The 22,120-nt window shown below is 42.5% G+C and overlaps 1 protein-coding gene and 1 long non-coding RNA gene across 9 annotated transcripts in view; both read left to right on the top strand.

Moving 5' to 3' along the window:
• LOC135260928 (phenylalanine--tRNA ligase, mitochondrial-like) overlaps window positions 1-3,282 on the top strand; it is an 88,535-nt gene extending 85,253 nt beyond the window's left edge. For all 8 annotated transcript variants that reach the window (XM_064346673.1, XM_064346678.1, XM_064346680.1 and 5 more), the window contains one exon: window positions 2,752-3,282. In XM_064346673.1, coding sequence (XP_064202743.1) covers window positions 2,752-2,890 — 139 coding nt within the window. In that variant the 3' untranslated portion in view covers window positions 2,891-3,282. The remainder of the gene's footprint in view (window positions 1-2,751) is intronic.
• A 16,748-nt stretch (window positions 3,283-20,030) lies between these two features.
• On the top strand, window positions 20,031-21,905 carry LOC135260927 (uncharacterized). The gene is made up of 2 exons (XR_010331781.1): window positions 20,031-20,635; window positions 21,490-21,905. It is a non-coding gene; the product is annotated as an uncharacterized LOC135260927 (long non-coding RNA).
• The last annotated feature ends 215 nt before the right edge of the window (window positions 21,906-22,120 follow it).

Raw genomic sequence — 22,120 nt, 5'->3', positions numbered from 1 at the left:
GCATCTAAAGTGTGAATTTAGTTGAAGTTTTTTTTTTTGTTGTTTTTTTTTTTGTTTTTTTAAAGTGAAGAAATAAAGAATGCAGATACAGGGCAATCCATTTTTTTTTTACACATGACTCATTTGGAGATGTACACCAAGTTAATGGTCATTAGCACTGATATAGTGATTCCTCTGTTGGCCAACCAGGCTCTTTCCTTGTGTTTTATTCCCTCATAGAACCACCAGGAGACATCTTTAATGCTATTCATATTGTCCATTTTCAGCATGTAACAGACGTCTTTATCCAAAGCTACCCTTTTGGCGGAATGCAGTCGGATTACGAAATCTTATTATCTATACCTATGTAATCACTGCCACCATGCAACTCAACATACCGTGCACCTGAGACTCATCGCAACTGAGAGAATCAGACCTGCAGTTCAGCCCTTTGTCCCGCTGAGCCTCAAGTGAGCCGCTGTGCTCTAACTCTTGTCTGTTACTGTAGTTTAGCCTTATTGCAGTGCCGCGCCCCCTTAAAGGCTTGGGAAATACGCCGTGAATTACCGCAGTACACTGAGGGAGGGAGCCGAACTCCACAGCACAATAAAACACGGAACAGGACAGTAAAAGGCAGTTGGCTGGTGTGTTTGGATTACATTCTTCCACCGGTGCGCACTGAATTATTGAGCACCCCTGTGTCGCTTTGAAGGCGCACGTTCCGTGCTAGCCGTTTTTTGCGGCTGAGATGTTCATCACGCGTACGTGAGATCTTAGCCGCAAATAACACGCACGCCTCCAGACGAATGCACGGCGCCTTTTAAACGCAGTGTTTTGATTGCTGTCGGTGATCTAATGCGAGCGCATTTCGAAAATGTAAATTAGCGTTAACAGTGGCATGACTCTGGTGCGTTTACGCACAGCGTGGTAATTAGTATTCAATCAATGGGCTAAACGTTTTTTTTTGTTCCCCCACTCGCTGATATTTCCACTGGAGTACGTTTGTCGTCTTTCCTTCCACTGAAGTTTCTGGGAGCGGAAGTCAGGGGGAGAGTCCCTTTCGTCAGTCGTCTTGGCTCCCAGAACAGTGAGTCCCAAGGGCTCTCGAGCATGGCCCCAGTTTGTCAGGCCTCAGAATGATGACACCAAACGCGGATTTCTGACCGACAATGTGCTAGAAAAAAACCAGCGTTAATGAGCTTTCAGCTCTGTGCTCTGTACTCTGTGTGGGTGGAAGACCGAAGATGGGACTGCTAATGTTACCCAAAAGCTCATGCATATTTGTGCTGCATAACTCCCTCACCGCTTGCTAAGTAACGTTTCATATTTTATTTTTCATAATATTGTCCAGACTGGTTAGATAAGCCATGTATTTTGTTTTCCAATTAAGTTACATAATGAAAAATGCCGATATGCAAATAAGGGATTTCCTCCTGTATTATGGTGAAATGTTGTATTTTTTGGGGGTGCCCACTACCCCTCCACCAACTCTCCTGAACTTTTTTCAGGGACAATAAGAGGGAAAATGTCATTTATTTCCTTGACTCATGAAACGCTCAGAGGAAAGCTGTCCAGATGTATAGCCCTTCAACCACTGCTGATTAAATTTAAAACCCCAGGTTCAATTTTCACTTAGTTGCAGGGGATCCCCCACCCCACCCCCACCCGTACAGTTGCTGCATCTCATCCCTGCTGGTGGAAATTGACGCCGTCAGGAATGCAAAGAGGCGTTTCTTTGTTTATCCAACCAGACCGTGCAGCTGGGTGCCCTGGACCCATTAGCATTTTGCGCACATCTGTGGAATGGAAAAGGTCTTCGCCTCCCACAAATACGAGCAATGTCGCAGAGACAGGAGATGGGGGCTCATAAATGTAACGAGCGAGGGGGGGGGAAACGGGGTTTGAAGGGAAAAGGACTCAGAAGTGTGGCCAAACTACATCCCGGGCCGCTGCATTTTGTCTCTTTGACCTGGCGGCTGAGGGCCATTGGTCTGGGATTGGACTGCCTCTGTGGCCTCTCTGCTGGCAGTGTCAGTACAGATGGTCCTCCATGCCTCAAAGGCAGGCTTTTCCTCTTTGATTTTTTTAGCCTCTCTATCAATTCAGCCACTCTATCACTGTCATTCCCTTTACAGTGGGAAAGAGGTATAATGAGCCAGTCTGGTGCCAGCTCTACAGTGGGAAAGGGGTATAATGAGCCAGCCTGGTTTAGGGTCTACAGTGGGAAAGGGGTGTGATGAGCTAGTCTGGTTCTAGCTCTACAGTGTGAAAGGGCTATAATGAGCCAGACTGGTTCCAGCTTTACAGCGGGAAAGGGGTATGTTGAGCTCGCCTGGTGCCAGCTCAATTGTGAGAAAGGGTAATAATGAGCCAGTCTGGTTCCAGCTCTACAGTGAGAAATGAATATAATGTTCCAGCCTGGTTCTGGCTCAACAGTGGGAAAGATACAATGTGGCAGTCTGGTTCCAGCTCTGCAGTGGGAAAGGGGCATAATGAGCCAGCCTGGTTCCAGCTCTACAGTGAGAAAGGGGTATAATGAGCCAGTCTGGTTCCTGGACTACAGTGGGAAAGAGATACAATGAGCCAGCCTGGTTCCAGCTCTACCATGGGAAAGGGGTATAATGAGCCTGGCTGTTCCTGCTCTACAAATAGGTATTGTCTGATTGTAGCCATTTAGTGGGAAGTTCCTCTTTTCCAGGATGTGTTGCCTAAGCCTGCCTCTCTTCTATTCACGGCCCTTTTCTTCTCCCTGCGTTCCTTCTCCCCACACAGAAATAAGAAAGTCAGCCACTGCTACCGCATCGCTTACCGTCACATGGAGAGGACGCTAAGCCAGGAGGAAGTGCGCGTGGTCCACCGGGCCATCGAGAGGGCGGCCGAACAGGACCTGGGGGTGCGGGGCAGGTACTGAGCCCGGCACGGATCCCGCCTGCTCCGCCATTCTGCTGCGTGAAGTGTCAGAGCCTTCAGTCACCCGCTCTGCCCCACCCCCCAGTGACCCAGTCTGTTTCCCTGATGCAGTGGCTGCCCTGAATGGCGTAGCCGCTCCGAGACCGCCCTGCGAGGGCGACACGGGTGATTTAAGGCTGAAGTCAGGCACCGGCTCTCGGCCACCATGGGAGAGAGAGACAGGTAAATAAAGCATGAAACCGGCCCACCACCTTTTTTTCCCACACACAGTATTTTTCTGGAGCTCTTGATTTACTGACCAGATCAGCTCTGATGTTGGATGAGAAACTCCACCGACTAAGGTTATCTTTGTGGAAAGTGAAGGACAAATAAATGCATTTATCAATGATAGAATGCCCAGCTATGCACCTCTGGGTGGTCTCCTGTATTTCTTGGTGTTTATGTCTTTTTATGCTTTCGTGCTTTGTGAGCAGCCATAGTTTTTACGCCTTGATTGTTTTCAGTTCTTTAGCACCTGTCCGTCATACGACCTAATTGATTGTTCTTATCACACCCTTCGCAATGTGATTGTAGCACTGTGCTCATACCAGGTCAACAGCTGAGTCTTGAAAAATATTACCACTTGTAACATTAATGCAATTTTCATAGTTCATTTAAAGATTTTTTTTTATGCTGGTTTATGAAAACCTATAATGAGAGGTGATATTCATGAAACACATTGACTTTTTAATTTATCAAGGCAGTTATTTTCAGCGGAGGCACCACAGGTGAAAAGGGTGATTTTGGCTGGATCAATTTTGAGATATTATAGTATTTAGCTTCTACAGCGACTGTAGTTTCATAAAATATCCAAAACAATGATCGAAACAATTTTAAACAGTTAATTTAGATGTTTTTTTATAACAGTTGTCTAGTATACCAAGCACAAAATTAGCATTAATAGGCTTTTTCTGTAAATTACCTATGTCCAGTACAAAAAAAATTTAACATTGTACACATTGTAACAGAAAAATCTGACTTAATCCACTGAGAAAAAAAGGGTTTAACTAATATGCAAATTTGTACTTTTTCATTATTTCTGACCTAATGTTCCTAGAACATAAATAAAAGTCGAATGCAAAAAATATTTGCAGCTGTGTCAACATTCAAAATATATAATGTCATTTTGATTGGAGGAAAGGCATTTTTTGCACTATTCACCTGTGGTACCTACCCTTTTACATGTGTTAGGTTACTATGGTTAATAGCTATACAGATATGAGCATCAGTTGAGACCTGTTCCCACATAAATTTCCTTGATCATTGGTTGTCACAGAACTAAGACCATCAGGATTTGTTTTTTAAACTACTGCTCGTGGCTGTAGTAAAACTGTGCCTTTTATTCTGAAATGAAATTCTAAGAACTGACAGAAATTTTATTGATCGGGTACATTTCCAAACATCTGAATTAAATTTCTCATAATTATTTTATGAGACATTAACAGAATACAGCATGTGATTTTTAAAAATTTATACATTGTAATCAAATTTTGTGTTGGAAAGGGAAAAAATGCATGACTCAGCTAAGCTGTTTTTATGTCTTTCCAGTCACGGTAATAATAAAGGATGCCGGAATTCTTGGAGAGATGTACGGTAAAGCAGGTTTAATTGGGACTTATCTCACAGCCTGGCGAATCAAATAAAGCACAGAATAAAGGAAGCTCTCTCACTCCCTCTTCCTGTCTTTCTTCTTTTGGCCTTTCCCTCACTTCAGTCTTAGTCGCTCATCTCCTTCTGTTTCTCTCCTCATTTTGCTCTCATCTCTTCTTCTGCCTGTTTCTCATCTTTCTCTCTAATCTAAATTCAAATTCAATTGTGGCCTAATGGAATGCCCACACCAATAGCATTTATGTGCTGTGGTATATGTGTTGATTATTTAGTCATGCCACCAACAATGCAGACATAGATAATAACTAAGATGAAAAAATAAAAAGTTGATGCTCATCTTTTGACGCTCCAGCTGAGCTGTAGTCTGACAGGTTATCTGCCAACCCTGTTCTCCTCAGGCCAGTTGGCAGGTACATACTGTACCTTACTAGTCATGCAATCTACTCTCCCATTACAGAAGGGTTTCACAGCCGTCGCTGTGTCAGACTCTCTGTTTTTCATGCATAGTCTGTTACTCTCTCTCTCTCTCTCTCCAGTCTCCTCTCTCTCCACTCTGTTTCCACTGAGCTGTGTTTAACAGGGGAATTCCAATTAGTCACTTTTTCTTTTTTTTGTACCTCACAGATGTGTCTTCATGTTTTCCTGTTATTTAGAGACTGGCTGTGTTGATTGGAATGGGAAATTGGCTGAGAGCCAATGAAGTAGTGCAGGCAGACTTTGGCCAATCACACGTTGAGTAGTTTGACTAGTAAGATGCATTTTCACTGACTTAACCTTTGAACTTGTGTTTCTACACTTTGATAGCACATGGTAATTAAAAAACTGTGTAGCTGTTTTGTGAATATTGCTATAAGGTATTTTTTTAAACAAAATCCAGCTGTGATAGAGGTTTTCTCAACAATAGAACATAAACCACCATAATCATCAAATGGATAATAATAATAATAATAATAATAATCATACTATTATTATTATTATTATTATTATTATTATTATTAGCAGTATTAGTAGTCGTTGTAATAATGATAATGATTTAATTACTAGTGTTGAGTTAAGACCAGAATTGAGTTCCTCGTGATCTAGAGTCCATCCTTCTCTAATTGCCAAAATAAGGTACAGCTTTTCCTTCTACAAGGAAGTATAAAGATTGCTTGTGTTCCACTCTGGAATTTGCAACTGATCCTTAAAGTGATCGTGAGAGACAGACGTGCCTTAATGCTTGGGCTAACTTCATCAGGATCTGTTGTCGAACGACCCCCTGCAATCAGTAAGAGCAGCACAACCACCGGGCATTAGCCCAGCTCAGATGGGGGTGGGTTTTTAGGCGCAAGAACAGCTGAAATCTGTGCACCGTTGATCGAGTTCGGCTTTCTCCCCTCTCAATTAAGAAGGATTGTTTCCTTAGCGGCACGCCTGCAACGGGCTGTGTTAATCATATCAGTGTCGAGGCCTGAGACTTGGGCAGACGCATTGCTGGGGGGGGGCAGTGCGAGGGGTGTGGACGGAGGGATCCTCGGCTTTCAAGGCCGTCTTGATGAGGCACATCGCACACGTATTGCAGGAACATCTGAAAAAACAAGGAGAACGTTCTGCGATCAATGAGCAGCCACAGCGGAGCAAACCGAAGCGGCGCGCAGAGCAGCCACAATGCAAACTGTGATCTGCGCACGGCGAACATCGCCGATTTCTCCAGCCCGGCAGCCATTCGCCGATTTTTAAACTGCGCCTGAGTCCATCCATCTCTGTGTAATGGCCTGCTGAACGAGGGTGACGTCTCCTTGCAGAAAGCTGCCAGTTGAGCCCTCTCCTTCCTCCCCCCGCGGAGCTGAGGACTGCTCTTATGAAGTGCGTTTGCTCCGTGGCTTTCAGTCTGGTTTTGGCTGAGTTCTGCCGGCTCACTTCAGCAGGAATCAGGAAGGCAGAGGTGGAAGTCGGTGATGTTCTCCTACCTCTTGTTTTATATGTTGCTTAGTGGCGTTGATACAGGCTGCACCGGTGGTAGTTCAAATGCGTTTCAAGTCGGCCGACTGGCCACAGCCTAATGCACGGACAAGTAATGGACTCGCAATACTCCTAACGATGCTCATGCAAATAATCCAGAGGTCCAAGAAACAGAGATCTTTCTCAAATATCCTTTTATGTTATGCAAACACCCCCCTCCCCCCCAAAAAAAAAAAGAACTAGACATGCAGACTTACCACCAGCTGTGCATGTGAAGAATTCAGGAGGGGAGGTGGTGCCTTGCACCGATCACACTGCCATAATAACAGCTTTACTGTCAGTCCCATGGTGCTCTGGGACTCATTAAGCAGCACAGTTATTCCGCTCCTGTCCCATTAAGGAACCCTGTGCCCACACCCCCCCCCCCCTTCACCCCCCACCTAGCCACGCCTGCTTCTCCAGGTGCAATGGGCATCAGTCACAGGTCAGTCCACTCCTCCCCACCCCCCCATGTCTCCACAGATTAATTTCCATTCATTGCATCAATAAGGGCATTGTATGCCCATTCCCACTGCTAGATCTAAATCTCTTCCCTTTAAATCTGCACAGCACTTGTGTGCTAGATGTATATTTGAATACACACACACACACACATACACATACAAACACATATCCCAACGCTGGATTCTTTCAGTGTTAAAATATTGCAGTCGTTGCGCAACTTGGAATATGATTTGAGCTCCATGTTCTCCATGAGCAGTCTCTGATACCCACCCTCGGAAAACGCATCTGCTCCGTGTTGCATGCAAATCGCTGATCCACTGGCTACAGGCTGCGAAACCATCCGAAAGGGCATCTGAAAGAGCGCCTGTTTGGTCCTGGAGGAGGATCAAGGGCACTTTATTGACTGCCCCCAAGAGGACATTTAAAATGACAGCTGCAACCTGTACATGCAAGTCATACATACAGGGTGTGCACTACATCAAAAATATTACAGTACAGCACACAAAAGAAAAAAAACACCGTGATGGTGCACCCCCAAGAGGAATGAAAAATTGTGTATTCTTCAGCATCCCTGGTTTTGTCTCCCTGGAATATTGTGTGGCGGCGTATGGTTTAATACATAGTTAATCTCATACTTGATGCATTTCATTTCTGCGTGCGTATTGGACATGCTCAAGTGGTCGATCTATATGTGATATGAAGTCTTCACCTTGACTTATAACAGGATTTCGTCTTGTGTAATTGACATTCTGTAGGCTCAGCACATTTCAGGATGACTGACTTTCAGACGCAAAATGAATTATTTATTTATTTATTTTTAATCATCGTGTGATGTCATTTCTTATATACTGTCAGATGAGAGCTTGTGGTTCATAATTATCATACCTTGCCCCTTTGATCTCTGAAGGTGCACGTGGAATTGTCTTTATAAATACAGTTTATATTTTTTGAGCTCCTCATGAATACATATTAAAAATGTAAATGAGTGACATTTGGTTTGGCCCGTATACTACTGCTCCTATGAGATATATTATCATTTTGACATGGAGCAGTGACCAGCAGTGTAGCCAGAATCATGAAATAAATTCAAAAGCCTGAGTCTTTTCTCTTCTCCTCTTCTAAAATAAGTTCCATTTTGGGCTCATATGTTACCCCAGACTTTTCCTTCTATCTAACTGCCATGTGTCTTTGCCATGGTTCTTCGCATTTTCACATTGTTTGGACCATAATCAAAAACACGGGTAAATGAACAAAATTAAGAATTGATGTATGGCTTAAACATACATATGCCCAGTACAGCACCATTCTCACCATTTAGACATTTGTATTATCGTACAAGAATATAAAACAGCTTATGGAGCAGTCAACTCCTTGGAAGAGTGGGAAGAGACTAGAGGAGTTCTAAGATTCATAGCCCCCCCCAATCCCCCATACCTGCTAGCATTCTGGTCATTTCTCGGTTGTAGTAGTATAGTATAGTATTTTCAGGGGTTTGAACTGTTGGGTTTGAGCAGACTGACCCTCACCGGTGTTGTGCTATCCTTTCCATAAATTTTAGTATTTAACAGACATATTTATCTGGAGAAACTTACACTGCTTTCAGTCTTCACATGTAAACAATTTACACTACTGGATATTTACCAAATCAATTTACAAATAAGGTATGGTACCTACCCAGGTACAAAGGGCAGGGTCCAAACTTGGCATTGAACTTTCATCTTCGGATATGCAAGCATGGTTGAAAGTCAAGGCGAGCTGTGCATGAGGTGAGTGGCTCTCATCAGGTCTGAACAGTTTATGCAGGCTTTTGCAAAAAGCAGGGAAAAGGTCAAGAATGTGAATTTATGCCAATCCTCTAGAACTCCTTCAAAGAGGCTGATGCATAGGTTCTTTAGAGGTTCTTTTTTATAGATCTGCAGAATAAAATGTGTGGATGGCACTAAACGCATGGCCAGTGAAAGCTGCTGACTCAGCGAGTTATGTCAACAATGTTCTCCTTTACAAAGTCATTAGAAAGTACAATGAAAAGTCTTTGAAGGGTTTTCTTTTCTGTAGTTTGTGAGCCATTGCTTCCCTCCTTGTTTTTAGAGATGTCTGTTCTTATTTGGTTTTATGTAGTGTAATAAAAAAAAACATATCAAATTCATAATATGTTCTTAGAAAAGTACTTGAGTGAATATTGTATGTTCCCCAATTTTCCCGCTGGCATTGTTGAATGGTTTTCAGATTACAGCAGTGCAGCATAATGCTTAGGAAACCAGTTTTACAACTTCAAGGATTTGGGTTTGTTTCGTAGTGAGGCCCCTGTCATTGTATCCTTAAGCAATGTGCTTATTCTAAATTGCTTCAGTAAATATCCAGCTGTATAAATGCATTGTATGTGAAAGGCTGTAAGCTGTGTGAGTCGCTCTGGATAATGGTGTCTGCTAAATGCCTTAAATATAAGCTTGATGTAAGTGGCAGTGCAGTACCTGGCTTTAGACTGCTGAGATGAACAAACTGTTCTCTGTTTTCTTTTCGCCCGCAGTTGTTGCTCGTCTCATTTTCATGTCTATCGGTTTCGCGTTGATTAATTGAACTGTTACAGCTCAAACAACACAGCTCCAGAGAACACGGCCCTCAATGGCCATCGCATCAGAGCGTAATGACCCTGAGCCCAACAGCTCTGTGGAGGCCTGAGGAACAATAGTCAATGATTATGTGTTCACCACCTCCCATATGCTCCTGAGACCCGGCAGAAAAGGAGAAAAATTAAGTATTTTATTTTTTCACATTATACCAGTGCCTAGGATAACAAAAACTTGTTGCAGTGAATTTCAAAATTATTTATTGTATTAGTATTGAACATCCCTTGTAGTGTAGCTTTTGGCATAGTAGAATAAATGGTTAATGAGATTAACACCAGAGACTTGTGTCCCCTACAAGGGACAAAAATTGTTGGGTCTTAGAAGTATAGCCCTTAAATCGAGGGAAACAGACTCGGTCCTTTTGCAAGCTTCCTCAGTCTGTTTCCCTGAAATGTGGATGATTTTGTATGTAAATAGCTTTGGCTCTCATCCTTGTATCAAAGAGAACTGGAGCATCTGGAATTACCCTTTTCCCTGACAAATGCAAAATTCACTTTGCAGAGACAACCCCTTTCTAAGAAATGAGTCAATTTCTCGTTGGATCACTTCTCCAATCATTTGGTTACCTTTGCCGAAATATTTTTATTAGGTCTAGACTTGGCTTAATTTTTGAATTTGCTCTCTCATTTATATTGTCTAGAAAAACACTTATGTTTGTAACTTTTTATTTTATATTATCTGTCATGTTATGCTGTTTGTCCTTTCCTGTTTTTCAAATGAATGTACTGGATCACAGGCACCACTGAGTGTGAAAATCAGTAGAATCAATATACCTATGGGAGTTGCATACTACACATTTGTACTGTGAAACGTGTGATTTCTTGTAAGTCATAAAGTGAGCATTGACTCACTAAGCGTTATTGTCTTGCAAAATATCACACCTGTAGCTTTACAAAGTCATAAAATTATAAATGATGAATCTTGGTCTGTCTGCGGTACAGTCTCACCAACCAGTTTGGCTGTTCTTGCAGTTGTCCATTTTATATCCTGTGACAGTTTTATTAAGTATGATGTTAAGCTTTTTGTCAGCCTCTTTACCCACAGACACCATTTCTGTGCTTCTCCAATTGAGCTCAGACCTCTTTGTGTCGCCCATGAAGCACTCGTTTGCAGTTGTCATACAAAGGACTCAAACATTTATGAAAATGATTTTCTCTCCTCTGCTGGGGTCATTTGTGGGGTCTTAGCTTCTCCGACCTGCATTACCCTGACCCCCAAATCACACATACACATTCCAGTGTTTATAAATGGATGGGCAATCGTGATGGGTTGATGATGTCAGACCATTATCCAAGTTCTGCGTAATGGGTCTATGGAAATTGATTCACTCCACCACCCCCCCACCCCCTCCTCCCCTCCCATGCCAGGGCTTTGTTTGCTTGCTGGTTTGTTTGTTTGGTTGGCTTGGTGGTTGGGGGGGGGGGGGTCCAGAGGGGTTTGTTACTTGGCTGAATGAAGCATAGGGGTGCAGGGGTGACACTTCTGCCTGTAGGGGCCAAATCAGAATATCGAAAGAGTGCAGACTAAAATCTGCCAGAGCTGAATGGTTGCCATGGAAATTTAGTTCATGTTAGAGGCATATTTCATCCAGACAATGTCAGATGTGAATTTTTGATGTTGCGCATAATATCAATGTAGGAAGCACATTTTTAGCACGCATCAGTTTTACAAAGCGTTCTTGTGTTTTAGCAGTGGAAAGAAATATCACTCTTCCAGAAAGAAATGCCAGGCGACCAGCAGGAGATAATCTCATTGGGGCAGATGGGGACAGTGAACAAACCAGTAAAAAAATGGAAAGGAGGCTGTTTGCGCTGTAGTCACGTTGATTTTTTCCCCAACGTGACCAGACCGTGCTTCATCATGTATTCCAGAATTAAACAAGTGTGAAATTTGTCCTTTCCGTTCTCAGCCTTGTAGCTACCGCAGCTGACTAATGAAAACACATAATGAGAAAATGTTAAACTTGCTTCAGATTGATACTGAATAAAAACATGAACGTGCAAAACATGACCATTCATCTGCCTGTCTTGCATTCATCAGTTTGGCATATATCTCTAATAATAATCATTAAACAGCGTCATTGTTTGTGTGATACCGTCAGAGTTGATGACTCATGTATTGTGCCGAGACTGGATGTGGGTGTGGGTATTGCTTTCAAGATGCTTTAAGATTGAGCCCATGAACATGGCTTCATCTAGTCACCGTTCCCAAGATTCCTGTCTTTTCTGGTGCCCTCAATGAGCAAAAGAAGAAAGTCAACCTGGTTGTGTTCCAGCAAGTTTCAGGCAAACTGAGACTCACCTTTACCATTTCTTCAAAAAAACAGGGTTCCCTGCGCAGACATGTAAATGGGTTCAGGCAGCTGGGCTTTTTGTTTTTTAAGGTTAAAAAACAGATACACAAATGAGTCAAAGCGAGAGTAAAACAGCTCAAACAGTGCTGCCGTGAAGAAGGCGGGCCTAGATCAGCTCCCAATTGGGTTTTTTTATTTATTCTCGCAAATGCAAGGCAGATATTTTTAGAAGTGAGTGAATCACGCTCCCAAAACGTGATCACCATACGCATCTCACAGCGTCTTTGTCGAACTCTCACGCTGCACTGGAAATGATGAAGTGATAAAGACATCTCAGCCACTGACGCACGCCCAGAATCAGACGCAGGGGATACAGACCCATCTCACCGCGGCTTTTTACCTCCTGCGTACAGAGAGGGGGGTGAAAGTGAGACAGAAGGTGTGTGTGTGTGTGTGTGTTTGTGTGTTGTGTGCGTGAATATATATGTGTGTGTGTGTATGCGTGTGTGTGTGCGTGTTGTGTGTTCATATGTGTGTATGTGTGTGCGTGTGTGTGGTGTGTGTGCGCGCGTGTATATATGTGTATATGTGTGTGTGTGTTGTACGCTTGTGTGTGTGTGAAAGAGAGACTGTAATGAGAGATGTGTGAGTATGCATGTTTGTAGGTATGAGAGTGTGTGTTTATGTGTGTTAAAGTCAGAGAGAAAAAGAGAAACCCAATTTGTGGCATGTGTTTCCCATTTTTACCCTACTTTATAAGTACACTGCATTATGAATTAATACTTGGATTTTTATGCATTTTTTTTTTTATTTCACTGAGAGGCCGTTTGCTTATGGAAATGAGGCAAGTTTGAAAGTAGAACTGTCCTCTGAAGTTATGTGCTGAGGGTCTGTCTTTTTTCTCCCTCTGACTGCATGTCTCCATATGGACACAGAAGGGTGAGCAAGCGGCCTGATTCACTGATGTGGAGTCAGTGCCTTGGACATGAGAGGGTGTCACTGGCCTCGGTGGAATTGAATCAGAGGATCAGAGCTGATATACAGTGCTGGGTGCTCTCAGAAACGTCAAGCTCATATGTTTGAACGAAACACACGTGTACTCAAACACACACGCAGCCAAACACGCTCATGCCCACTCACTCTCACCCAACACACATAAGGGCACACATGGCTGCATCAGTGACATTCCTGCACCCAGTCTGTTGAGTGAAGTCACAGAACATGTGTGCTCCTACAGACAGTGAAATCTGCACACAAGCACACGCACGTGCCCCCTCTCTCTGTAGTTAAAATAAAATGAACGAATAATACAGCAGAGAAAAAAGAATAACAGGTGAGTTACTGACCGAGGTAGTCACTCTCTCCCTCTCTCCTTCCATCTCTCTCTCTCCCTAATGCATACACACACACACACACACACACACACACACACAAACACACAGTAGTCTAATTAGACTGCTTTTTCAAGTCCACATCTTGCTCGGTTCTTTGCATATCCAAGCAACCCTCAACAAACCCTTACACACAGGGGGTGTGTGCAACGTCCTCACTGGAGAATCGCTGAATGAATTAACAGCAGGATGAACACAAGGAAGGTAGAAAGGAGGAAAGGCGCTTCAGAGGAATTAATAGCACTGCTGTACTGCATTTCTGTACTGATGTCTGCATGTTCCCTGCTGTGGTTTAGCAGGTCACCGTTCTCTGAGAGTTTCTCTGGCAGCTTGCTCTGTGAGACGATCCTAATTTTCATTAATTCCGTCAAAAGCTCGCGTATTGAGTTTCTAGGATACATTATTCATTTGGTTAGCCTGTGCCGCTTCCCAGTGCCTGATAATCGCTGCTGCTCATTCCTGCAGCCGAGATTATGTGGGACTAAGTAGGCTGAACAGTGGCCGGGGGAGAGAATGGCACTCCTCTCCGGACCCAGCTGCCGAAACCTCCGCTATCGATCGGGAAGCCTGCAGATGAGCACGTGCCCGCCTCCGAACGTGATGTCAGCCCCCGCTTCATACTGCACCGCTGTTCGCAGGTGGGGCTCTACAGGTCCAATGTCCTAAGGTATTTTAAAAATAAATGTGTTTGTCCAACTTAATGTAAGCAACAGATGGTCATCTTGGCTGTCTTCATGACCGTGACGAGAGAGACAGAGAGAGGGAGAAGAGAGAGCCAACAGGACAGAAGAACAGTGAGGAAATCAAATTTAGTCCTTGGCTACTGGCTCCTTTCTACTATTGTCTTTTGTTTTGCCAAGGGTTCGAGGTCAACGCGCTGCACCTCGGCTACTCTTGCCATGGGGTGCTGAGCAGTCTCATGTGCAGCCCGTCGCACCATTAGCATCGGAGCTGAGTAAACAACACTGCGATCACTCGCCCTGCACAAGTAACTGGAGTACCACAAGGCCTTGTCGAAACAGGAAACTGTCATCTGACTGCTTTTTAAAGAGGTTCCAAAGCACCTCTGATGTTTGTACTTCTTTTTTTTGGAGATGGTTGGAACAGCGCCAGCCTTAGAAGTAATCAATAAGAGATACATCTCTCCTGTAATCAACACTAACTCTCTTAAGAAAATTGTCACTGGCTCTCAGGTACGAGAATCAGATGGGGTATGCTCTTTACCAGCAGTGCCCTGTGTATGGGGGTAGTTGTGTCACAGCAGTGACAAGAGGGACACATTTGGCAGTGTCACGTTTTGCTTTTGGGGAGACTTATTCGGTTAATTTAATGTCCGGCTGTTAAAGTTATATTAGTTAAGGCTAATTTATGAATGACCGGTGAATATTACATGTTCTGGCACCTGCACAATTCAGAGGATGGTGTGCACTGCATGTGCAAAGAAAAGCAACAGGGGGCATGGAAATTTGATTATGAGCAGCAGAAATTATTATTTTTAGAACAATGTGTGCTGGGAGTCTCGCAGACAAGAGATTCAATTTCATGCTTTAATTGATACGTGCATAGCTTCCAATTACATTTGATCTCTGCAGGTAGATGCTACGTGCAGCGCGATATGCTGCTGCCAACCCCAGGACATGTGACAGGTCTGAAGTTAATTGATCCCCAGAAAGACAAGTCAGAAGTTACCACATTGATATTTCACTACAAAATACAGACTGAAGTATTTAAAGATTGAGTGTGTGTGTGTGTGCGTGCGTGCATGCGTGTGTGTGTGTGTGTGTGTGTCTGTGTGCTTAAAATGCTGAATTATATTGATTTGCTAAAAACAAATAAATACTGAGGAATTTTGTCCTGCATTAAAAAACATAGAAGAAAGATGAAAGCGATACTATTGTTATTTTAATTCATGTTTCATACTTGTGTTGTTGTGTGTAATTAAAATATTGTTTTGTATTCAGGCGCATGTGTTCGTAAAAGAATCTCTTTATTTTAATTTCCTGCTGAGAATAGTCCTATTTAAGGAACTACAGGAGAAAAGTGTGAATATGCTCCTGTCAGGGTACAACTGTTGTCACAGAAAAAAAACGAATGAAAGAGCCTTATCCACCATCAAGTCATCAGGTATTTTTTCACTGAAATCTATTGAGTCCTGTTCACACTATAGCTAAGTATGGCTGGGAGTTATTTTTCTTCACTTAGTATGGCTATGTTCACATACAATATGGTTATGAAAAGTAGTAACATTTCATTGCCAGCCCTGCTGTTGTAAGATTTATCTCAGCTTTATAGTGCGGTGTATGAAATGTGGGATTTATTTATTCATGCACCAGCTCAAAGCAAAAAAATAATTCAGCCGCCTCTGACCAAAGGCTTACAGAAATGTTCCTTGCATTTTCTAGGCTTCCTCTCTGACTAAGTGAGACGTTTTGAGTGATAGACACAGAAAAAACCATGTCTGAAAAATAGGGTGTAACAGTAGCTAATACTGACGTGATTTCACATCATGTTTTTGTTGTTGTTGTTGTTGCCATGTCCCCATGATATATACGCTCAGTGGCCACTTCATTTGGTACACCCATCTAGTACCAGGTAGGAACCACTTTGGCCTCCACAACAGCCTGAATTCTTAGCAGCATGGATTCGACAAGGTGCCTAATACGTGGTGAAGTGTAAAATTATAGAAGAAATCAGATATAATGTTAATTGATGCTTAACCGTTAATTACATTATGTTCTCCCCGTGTCCACGTGGCTTTCCTCCGGGGACATGCAGGTAAGGCTAATTGGAGACTCTAAATTGCCCATAGGTATGACTGCGTGAGTGAACGGTGTGTGCGCCCTGGGATAGATTGGCAGCCTGTCTAGAGAGTATTCCTGCCTCTCACCCAATGCATGCTGGGATAGGCTCCAGCAGCTCCAGCAGCCCCTGCGACCCTGCCTAGGATAAGTGGGTACAGATAATGGATGGATGGGCAGATTAATTAGAATAAATTAATTATTAGCAAAATAAATGACTAGTTGATTAATGATTAAGCTGAAATATATAGTATGCATGTTTTAATTACACTGTTTATATACTATATATATATATATATATATATATATATATAATATTATATGAATAAATGAGCAATTAACCTCCTGTCATGCTCCATGAAAATGCAGAGCAGGCCTAGTTGACTGTCAATTTTGGATCAAGATGGCAAGAGGAAAAGATCTAAGTGACTTTGAAAGAGGGTTCATTATTGGGACACAGATGGCAGGAGCTGTGTCAGCAAGAACAGTTCGTCAACAACTACATACAGTAGTGAGGGATAATACAGTAGGGTTGCAGTGCATAAACCCCTGTGTGCATGTGTGGCGTACACCAAGAGAATGGTACAGGCCTGAATGCTCGACCCCTATTGTGAGGGTGTTCGTGGCTCTGTTACACCGTGGGGGGGATTTTCCTGGCATGGTTTGAGTACACTTGTCGCTTTTGAGAAAAGTGTCACTGCAAATCAGTACATGTTTATTCTAAATGATCACCTTTATTCAATGATGAAACATTTCTATCCTGATGGGAGTGGTCTCTTCCAGGATGACAATGCCCCCATCCACCGGGCATGAGGGGTCACTGAATGGATTGATGAGTATGAAAATGATGTGAATCATATGCTATTGCCTTCGCAGTCACCAGATCTCAACCCAACTGAACACCTATAGGAGATTTTGGACCATCGTGTCCAAACGTGTCAAGGAACCACCATAAAAATAAGAAGAAAAGCCTTCTTCTCCAAGGCTCCAAAACCAACTGCAACACCGCTCCAAAATTTCCCTGGGGCCATCTTTACATACCTTACCCAGCAGCAGCAGGGCTTGAGGACGCGTGCCCACATTGGTTGAGGCCCGGTTAAGGTGTGGAAAAAAGGGGTTGGGGAGCAGTCTCATTTATGCGAGGACCAGCCCATCTAAAAGCTGACAATTTATTTAGGAATCAAAGTGACATTATGTTGTTGAAAGCAGGGATAAGTACCATGATTATCATTATCAAAATATTTATGATATTACCCTCTTTCTAATGAGACCAAACATTAATTTGTTAGGACATAATTCAGCTCTGCAACTGAATACCTCTACAAGACAGAAATTTCCTCCTGCTTTTAACAACAGATGTGATGGTTATTGGTGTGTCTGTTAGAGGAGGCGCACCAGGGACTAGCGAATAGTGTGATTTTAGGTTTGGCTGAGAAAACAACGTTGGATGGCGTGTATGAGCGTTGTCAGTGCAACTGATAGAATATGCAGTTTCACTGTAGCCTGATACTCCCGATCTCTCCGGAAAGGCAGATCGTGGCGACATTTTAATTGTTCACGATCTAATAACGTCATATCGCCCACCCCTAGTTGCAAATTCCAACTGGAATTCCACAACAACCAGTCTACTTAGACAGGAATTTCGGGTGATGACTTCAATCAAATGTTGTGGATTGGCATTCAAACTTAAATGGGAAAAAGGAAACTATGACCTTCATGGCAATCTGCGGCCACAATGGGCCCTCACACCCCATAAATAGCTTTGTGTTCTGGTGTCTCTTCAGAGACAAATTGTGCAGGTGGGACCCGTAGATTGTACGGCTGGCTTAGAGTATCAGCATGGCTTTTAATTGCCCCAAGGATGTTTCCATTGATGTTTGTGGAGGGGACAACAGGTGGAGAATTATATCACTATCCAAATGCTTATGGACCACACAGTACATCTGTCCCTTACTGGTTAAATTGTCCCATTGAAGACAGGAAATTACATACAGTGCTCATAAAGTGAATTGGAGTTCATAAACTGTAAATGCTTAACTAAGGACTGTTACACAATGGCACTAAAAAGACACTTTTATCACCATATATTCTTATTTGTTCAGACACTTCAGAGGGTGCGAGAAAGACATTTCCGCATAACTATTAAAGAATATATGATGGATAAAGTTAGCCTTGTGAGTGTGAAACCACCAGCAGTTCTTAATTAAAACTGTCCTATCTGCCAGTTTCTGTCAACTAACATCCACTTTTGAATATTATCCACAGGTGCGAGTTCACACATTCGTCCCTGCTTTAGCAATGTGGTCCAGGTAAGGAGAATAAGATGTTCAGCTACTGGGAAGACTTGGTGTTGTGACAAGATACAACAAAATCAATCTATTATGCTCATCATTCTATTTAAGATAAATTATATGTCTTTCTTTCTACTCTAATTCTAATAACAGCTGCGTTCCTATGAATTAACTAGCTTTCCTGGCAGGGTCAACCAAAATTATGCATCTAAGAGAGTGTATCCATGATTTACCGATTCAATGCACAGTGCCACAGAAAATGATGCCCACAATATTTTTTCTTCAAAGTCAAATTAATCCCACGAGTTGCAGGAAACAGACTCAAAATAGTAACAATTACCACAGGGATCAGTGCTTAATTTATCTCCTAATGACTTGCTAATGAAAGATCATCGCTCTAGTGAACAGTGTTATTTCCCAAATTGTTACAGAAATTATTCAGATGTCTGAGTATTTTTTGACAGCAGAATTTTGCAGATTGTCTTTGCCTTAATTTTGTGCATGACTCAGGGAGATTTCAATGTTTTATCTCAATGTTACAAAAGCTGCCATGAAGTATAGTGTTGTGGTAAGGGGTGGGGGTTGGAGGGCCTTGACTGACAGGTTAGGGGTGGTCTGGGGTGGTGGGGCCCAATGTGAGATCTTCTTGGAGCCCAAATGCCCTGGTAGCACCCCTGGATGTAGTCCACAATTAGTTTTGATCTGGTGTGCATGAAGAATATCGTGATAACAGGAATGTAATAATACAAGGACAAAATCATATTACCTTAATGTAGTATTGAGATATATGTCTGCACTTCTAAAGCATTGGCTATATAAATTACCACTCACAACTTAATTGGGAGAATAATGTGGGGCACAGGGGCCCAGAGTTTCTGGACGGACAGATAACACAAAGGCCCTTTACATCTTGCTGGAACTTTAGAAACAGTCATCAAGTTATCTGAAAACAGAGCTGTTTTTATTTTCTTCTTCTAATATTGTATATTACTTCACAATAACGATGGTCTAACCAAGACATTCTAATATCATGCATAGGTCAATCAATAATGGTTGCCGGTATGGGTAATTTAAAAACAAACCGTCAAAATAATAATAACAGAAATATATTTAAAAGGGTTTTGGTCAGTAGTGAAACTATAATATTTTACATTATCATGTACGATCAATTATTAAATAAATTGAATTGTTTATCAAAATTCGATGTTACGCGTGGGATGGGCAAGGAGCATAACTTGATGAAGCACAGTAGCCTATGCTTACTGTGTGAATTAACGTGTTGGTAGCCTACGTTGCCTACACAAGTCGACATAAAAATACAAAATGAGCAAATGGCTACCAGGAACAGGACGCTAACAGTATTTTGGTTACAGTGGCTCATCATCTAAGTGGAGCACGAAAAAGGTCAATAGAAAGAGAAGGCTGGGAAGGTAGGCAGGCTACCAACACGTCTTCTACTGGCCACACTGTGCCTGTGGAAAATGTTTGCTTCACGGAGATGGGAACGACCAATGTTGCCAACGTTAGACCAGCTTCCATGTCTTGTTAGGCGGTAGTTTTGGAAAGGTTCGCTTTGGAAACAAACTCACCAGGTAATTTAAATATTATATAATAGCGAAGGCCCCGTGCAAAGCTACTGGCCATTTCCCTAATCGCTGTTTTCTTCTCATACTCGGAAGAGGTAGGTCGCGCGCCACTTCGATTAACTTGATGAGGATAAATTGGCTAATGCTGAGCGTTATTTGAAAAGATGCTTATTTATGACTCAGATCATGCAGATTCTCAAGTTTTCGATCTACGGTATGAAGCGATGCAGCCAACTACCTTCCATTCCGAAAGGATTGATTAACTTTTTAAGGAAGTGGTACGATTTAGTGGACGTTTATGAACAGGCTTTAAAGAGGACATGTCAAAGCTGACTTCTGTAATATAACTGGGGGGAAAAGTTAATTGTTGATAGTAACAGTATCAATGCCAGTTTTAGTGGAATATGAACATCTGTGCCTTTTCCCATTTCGGTAACTGTCGTAGAAATCATTCTCAAAACTGAAACTTATAAAGAGCTATTTGAAGAGCATGATGGAACGGTAGCGATTTTCTGAACTAGGATTCTGTTCGTGGAGAATGACCCTGCAAGGACGTTCTCAAGAAGATTACTACTGTACTTTGAAGAGAGCGGGGCAAGAAACAGAGGATATGTCTGAAATGATTGAGTAGACTGCATATTTACTGTTTTATTCATGGTGCATCTTGTGTAAGTGCACATTCATATATTCAGATTCCAAATTGTGTTTTATTTCTTGATTTCTGAGTTTGTTGTTTGGCTGGTGGGCTGGGTGGCACTCCTATTCTTTGCATGAAGGCCCGGAGGAAAGTGCACTGCAGTCAGGGCCATCCCTGACTTTTTGGGCTGTATATGAAGTTTTATTTGGACCTTTTTTCTTTCCATGACTATCATCCAAGGTAGGAGGGCGAGTGTGTAATGCGCAATTACGGCGGGTGTGTAATTGCGATCGCAGACTGGGGGGCTGTGATTATGGACCGGGGGGTGGGGGTGGGTAGGGTGGCGGTGACAGGGTCCCTGAAAGCCTTCCATTCCCATTACCCCTCCCCCCTGCGTGGGCCTGACTGCAGTAATAGCAGTGTGTGGAGATGAATACCTGAACAGCTCAAAAGCAGTCTGCACAGTAAAAATTGCCTCCGTTAATTCGGACCATATGTACTCTAAAGAGCTGATTTAACGCTGACCGTTTTACTGTGTAGCCTTTTAATGTCAAGCAGCCATGTGCTGTGTTTGAACCGTCCCCTAAAAGTAAAAGCCATTGCTGAAAGAAGAGAAACAAACCATTGCTTTAATGAGATGTGTGGAAGATACCTATGGGGAGATTTTGCAATATTTGAGATTAATAACAAAGAAAGTCTGTGGTCTCAGGGCAGGGTAATGCAAATCTCGATTCAAATTTGTGTCCTCAGAGGCTACGCAATCACGTCTTTCCGCAAGAATATTCAAAGTGAACAAAAATCTAACCACTCAAGTGTGAAAATGCATTGTCGATGAATTTTGCTGTAACTTTCCAAGTGATCAGAGAGCTTTTTTTTTTTTTGCAGTGACAGGTATGGCAGATTTACCTTGTTGAGCCACTGCACAAGAAAGAGAATTTGGTTGATCAGCATCATCAGGCATTGCACGGATGTGAATGTGATTGGGTGTGCCTTGCATCGGATGATGAAATAAGGCGTTATTGCCAGCATGTTGCTGTAATGAGAACAGGCCTCCCTGGGTAGAACTGCATATAGTGTTTCATTTAAGCTGGCGTAGTCGGGTGGAACACAGGTGAAAGAGAAACACGATGTTGATTCACCTGACTCAACATTACATTTCTAAAGCGTTACTCTTATTTCCTTTAAGGGTGCACCAATAGGGCTATTGTTGTGATTTGTATTAGAACCGCCAATGAAATGTCAGATGTAAGTACCCAATGAATAATTGACAACTAAATGTACCATTTATGTCATGCTCCCCTTTAATGGTGGTTTGAGTGTGCAGCCGATAGCGTTTGCTTATTCTCTTATTCACAGAATTGACTTCTTGGTCAGTGCAAATACTATAATGTTACAGTATTTTGGAATTTGCCGTTTCTGTGTTATGAAGAACTTGTGTCAGTATTCTTTCAGTATTCTTTGCCTGTAAACTGTAAATATGAATTTAATAATGAATGGTGAAGGGGGCAGTACAAGT

This window comes from Anguilla rostrata, chromosome 8, assembly GCF_018555375.3.
Source record: "Anguilla rostrata isolate EN2019 chromosome 8, ASM1855537v3, whole genome shotgun sequence".
NCBI lineage: Eukaryota > Metazoa > Chordata > Actinopteri > Anguilliformes > Anguillidae > Anguilla > Anguilla rostrata.
This window is presented reverse-complemented; position numbering and strand designations above follow the sequence as displayed.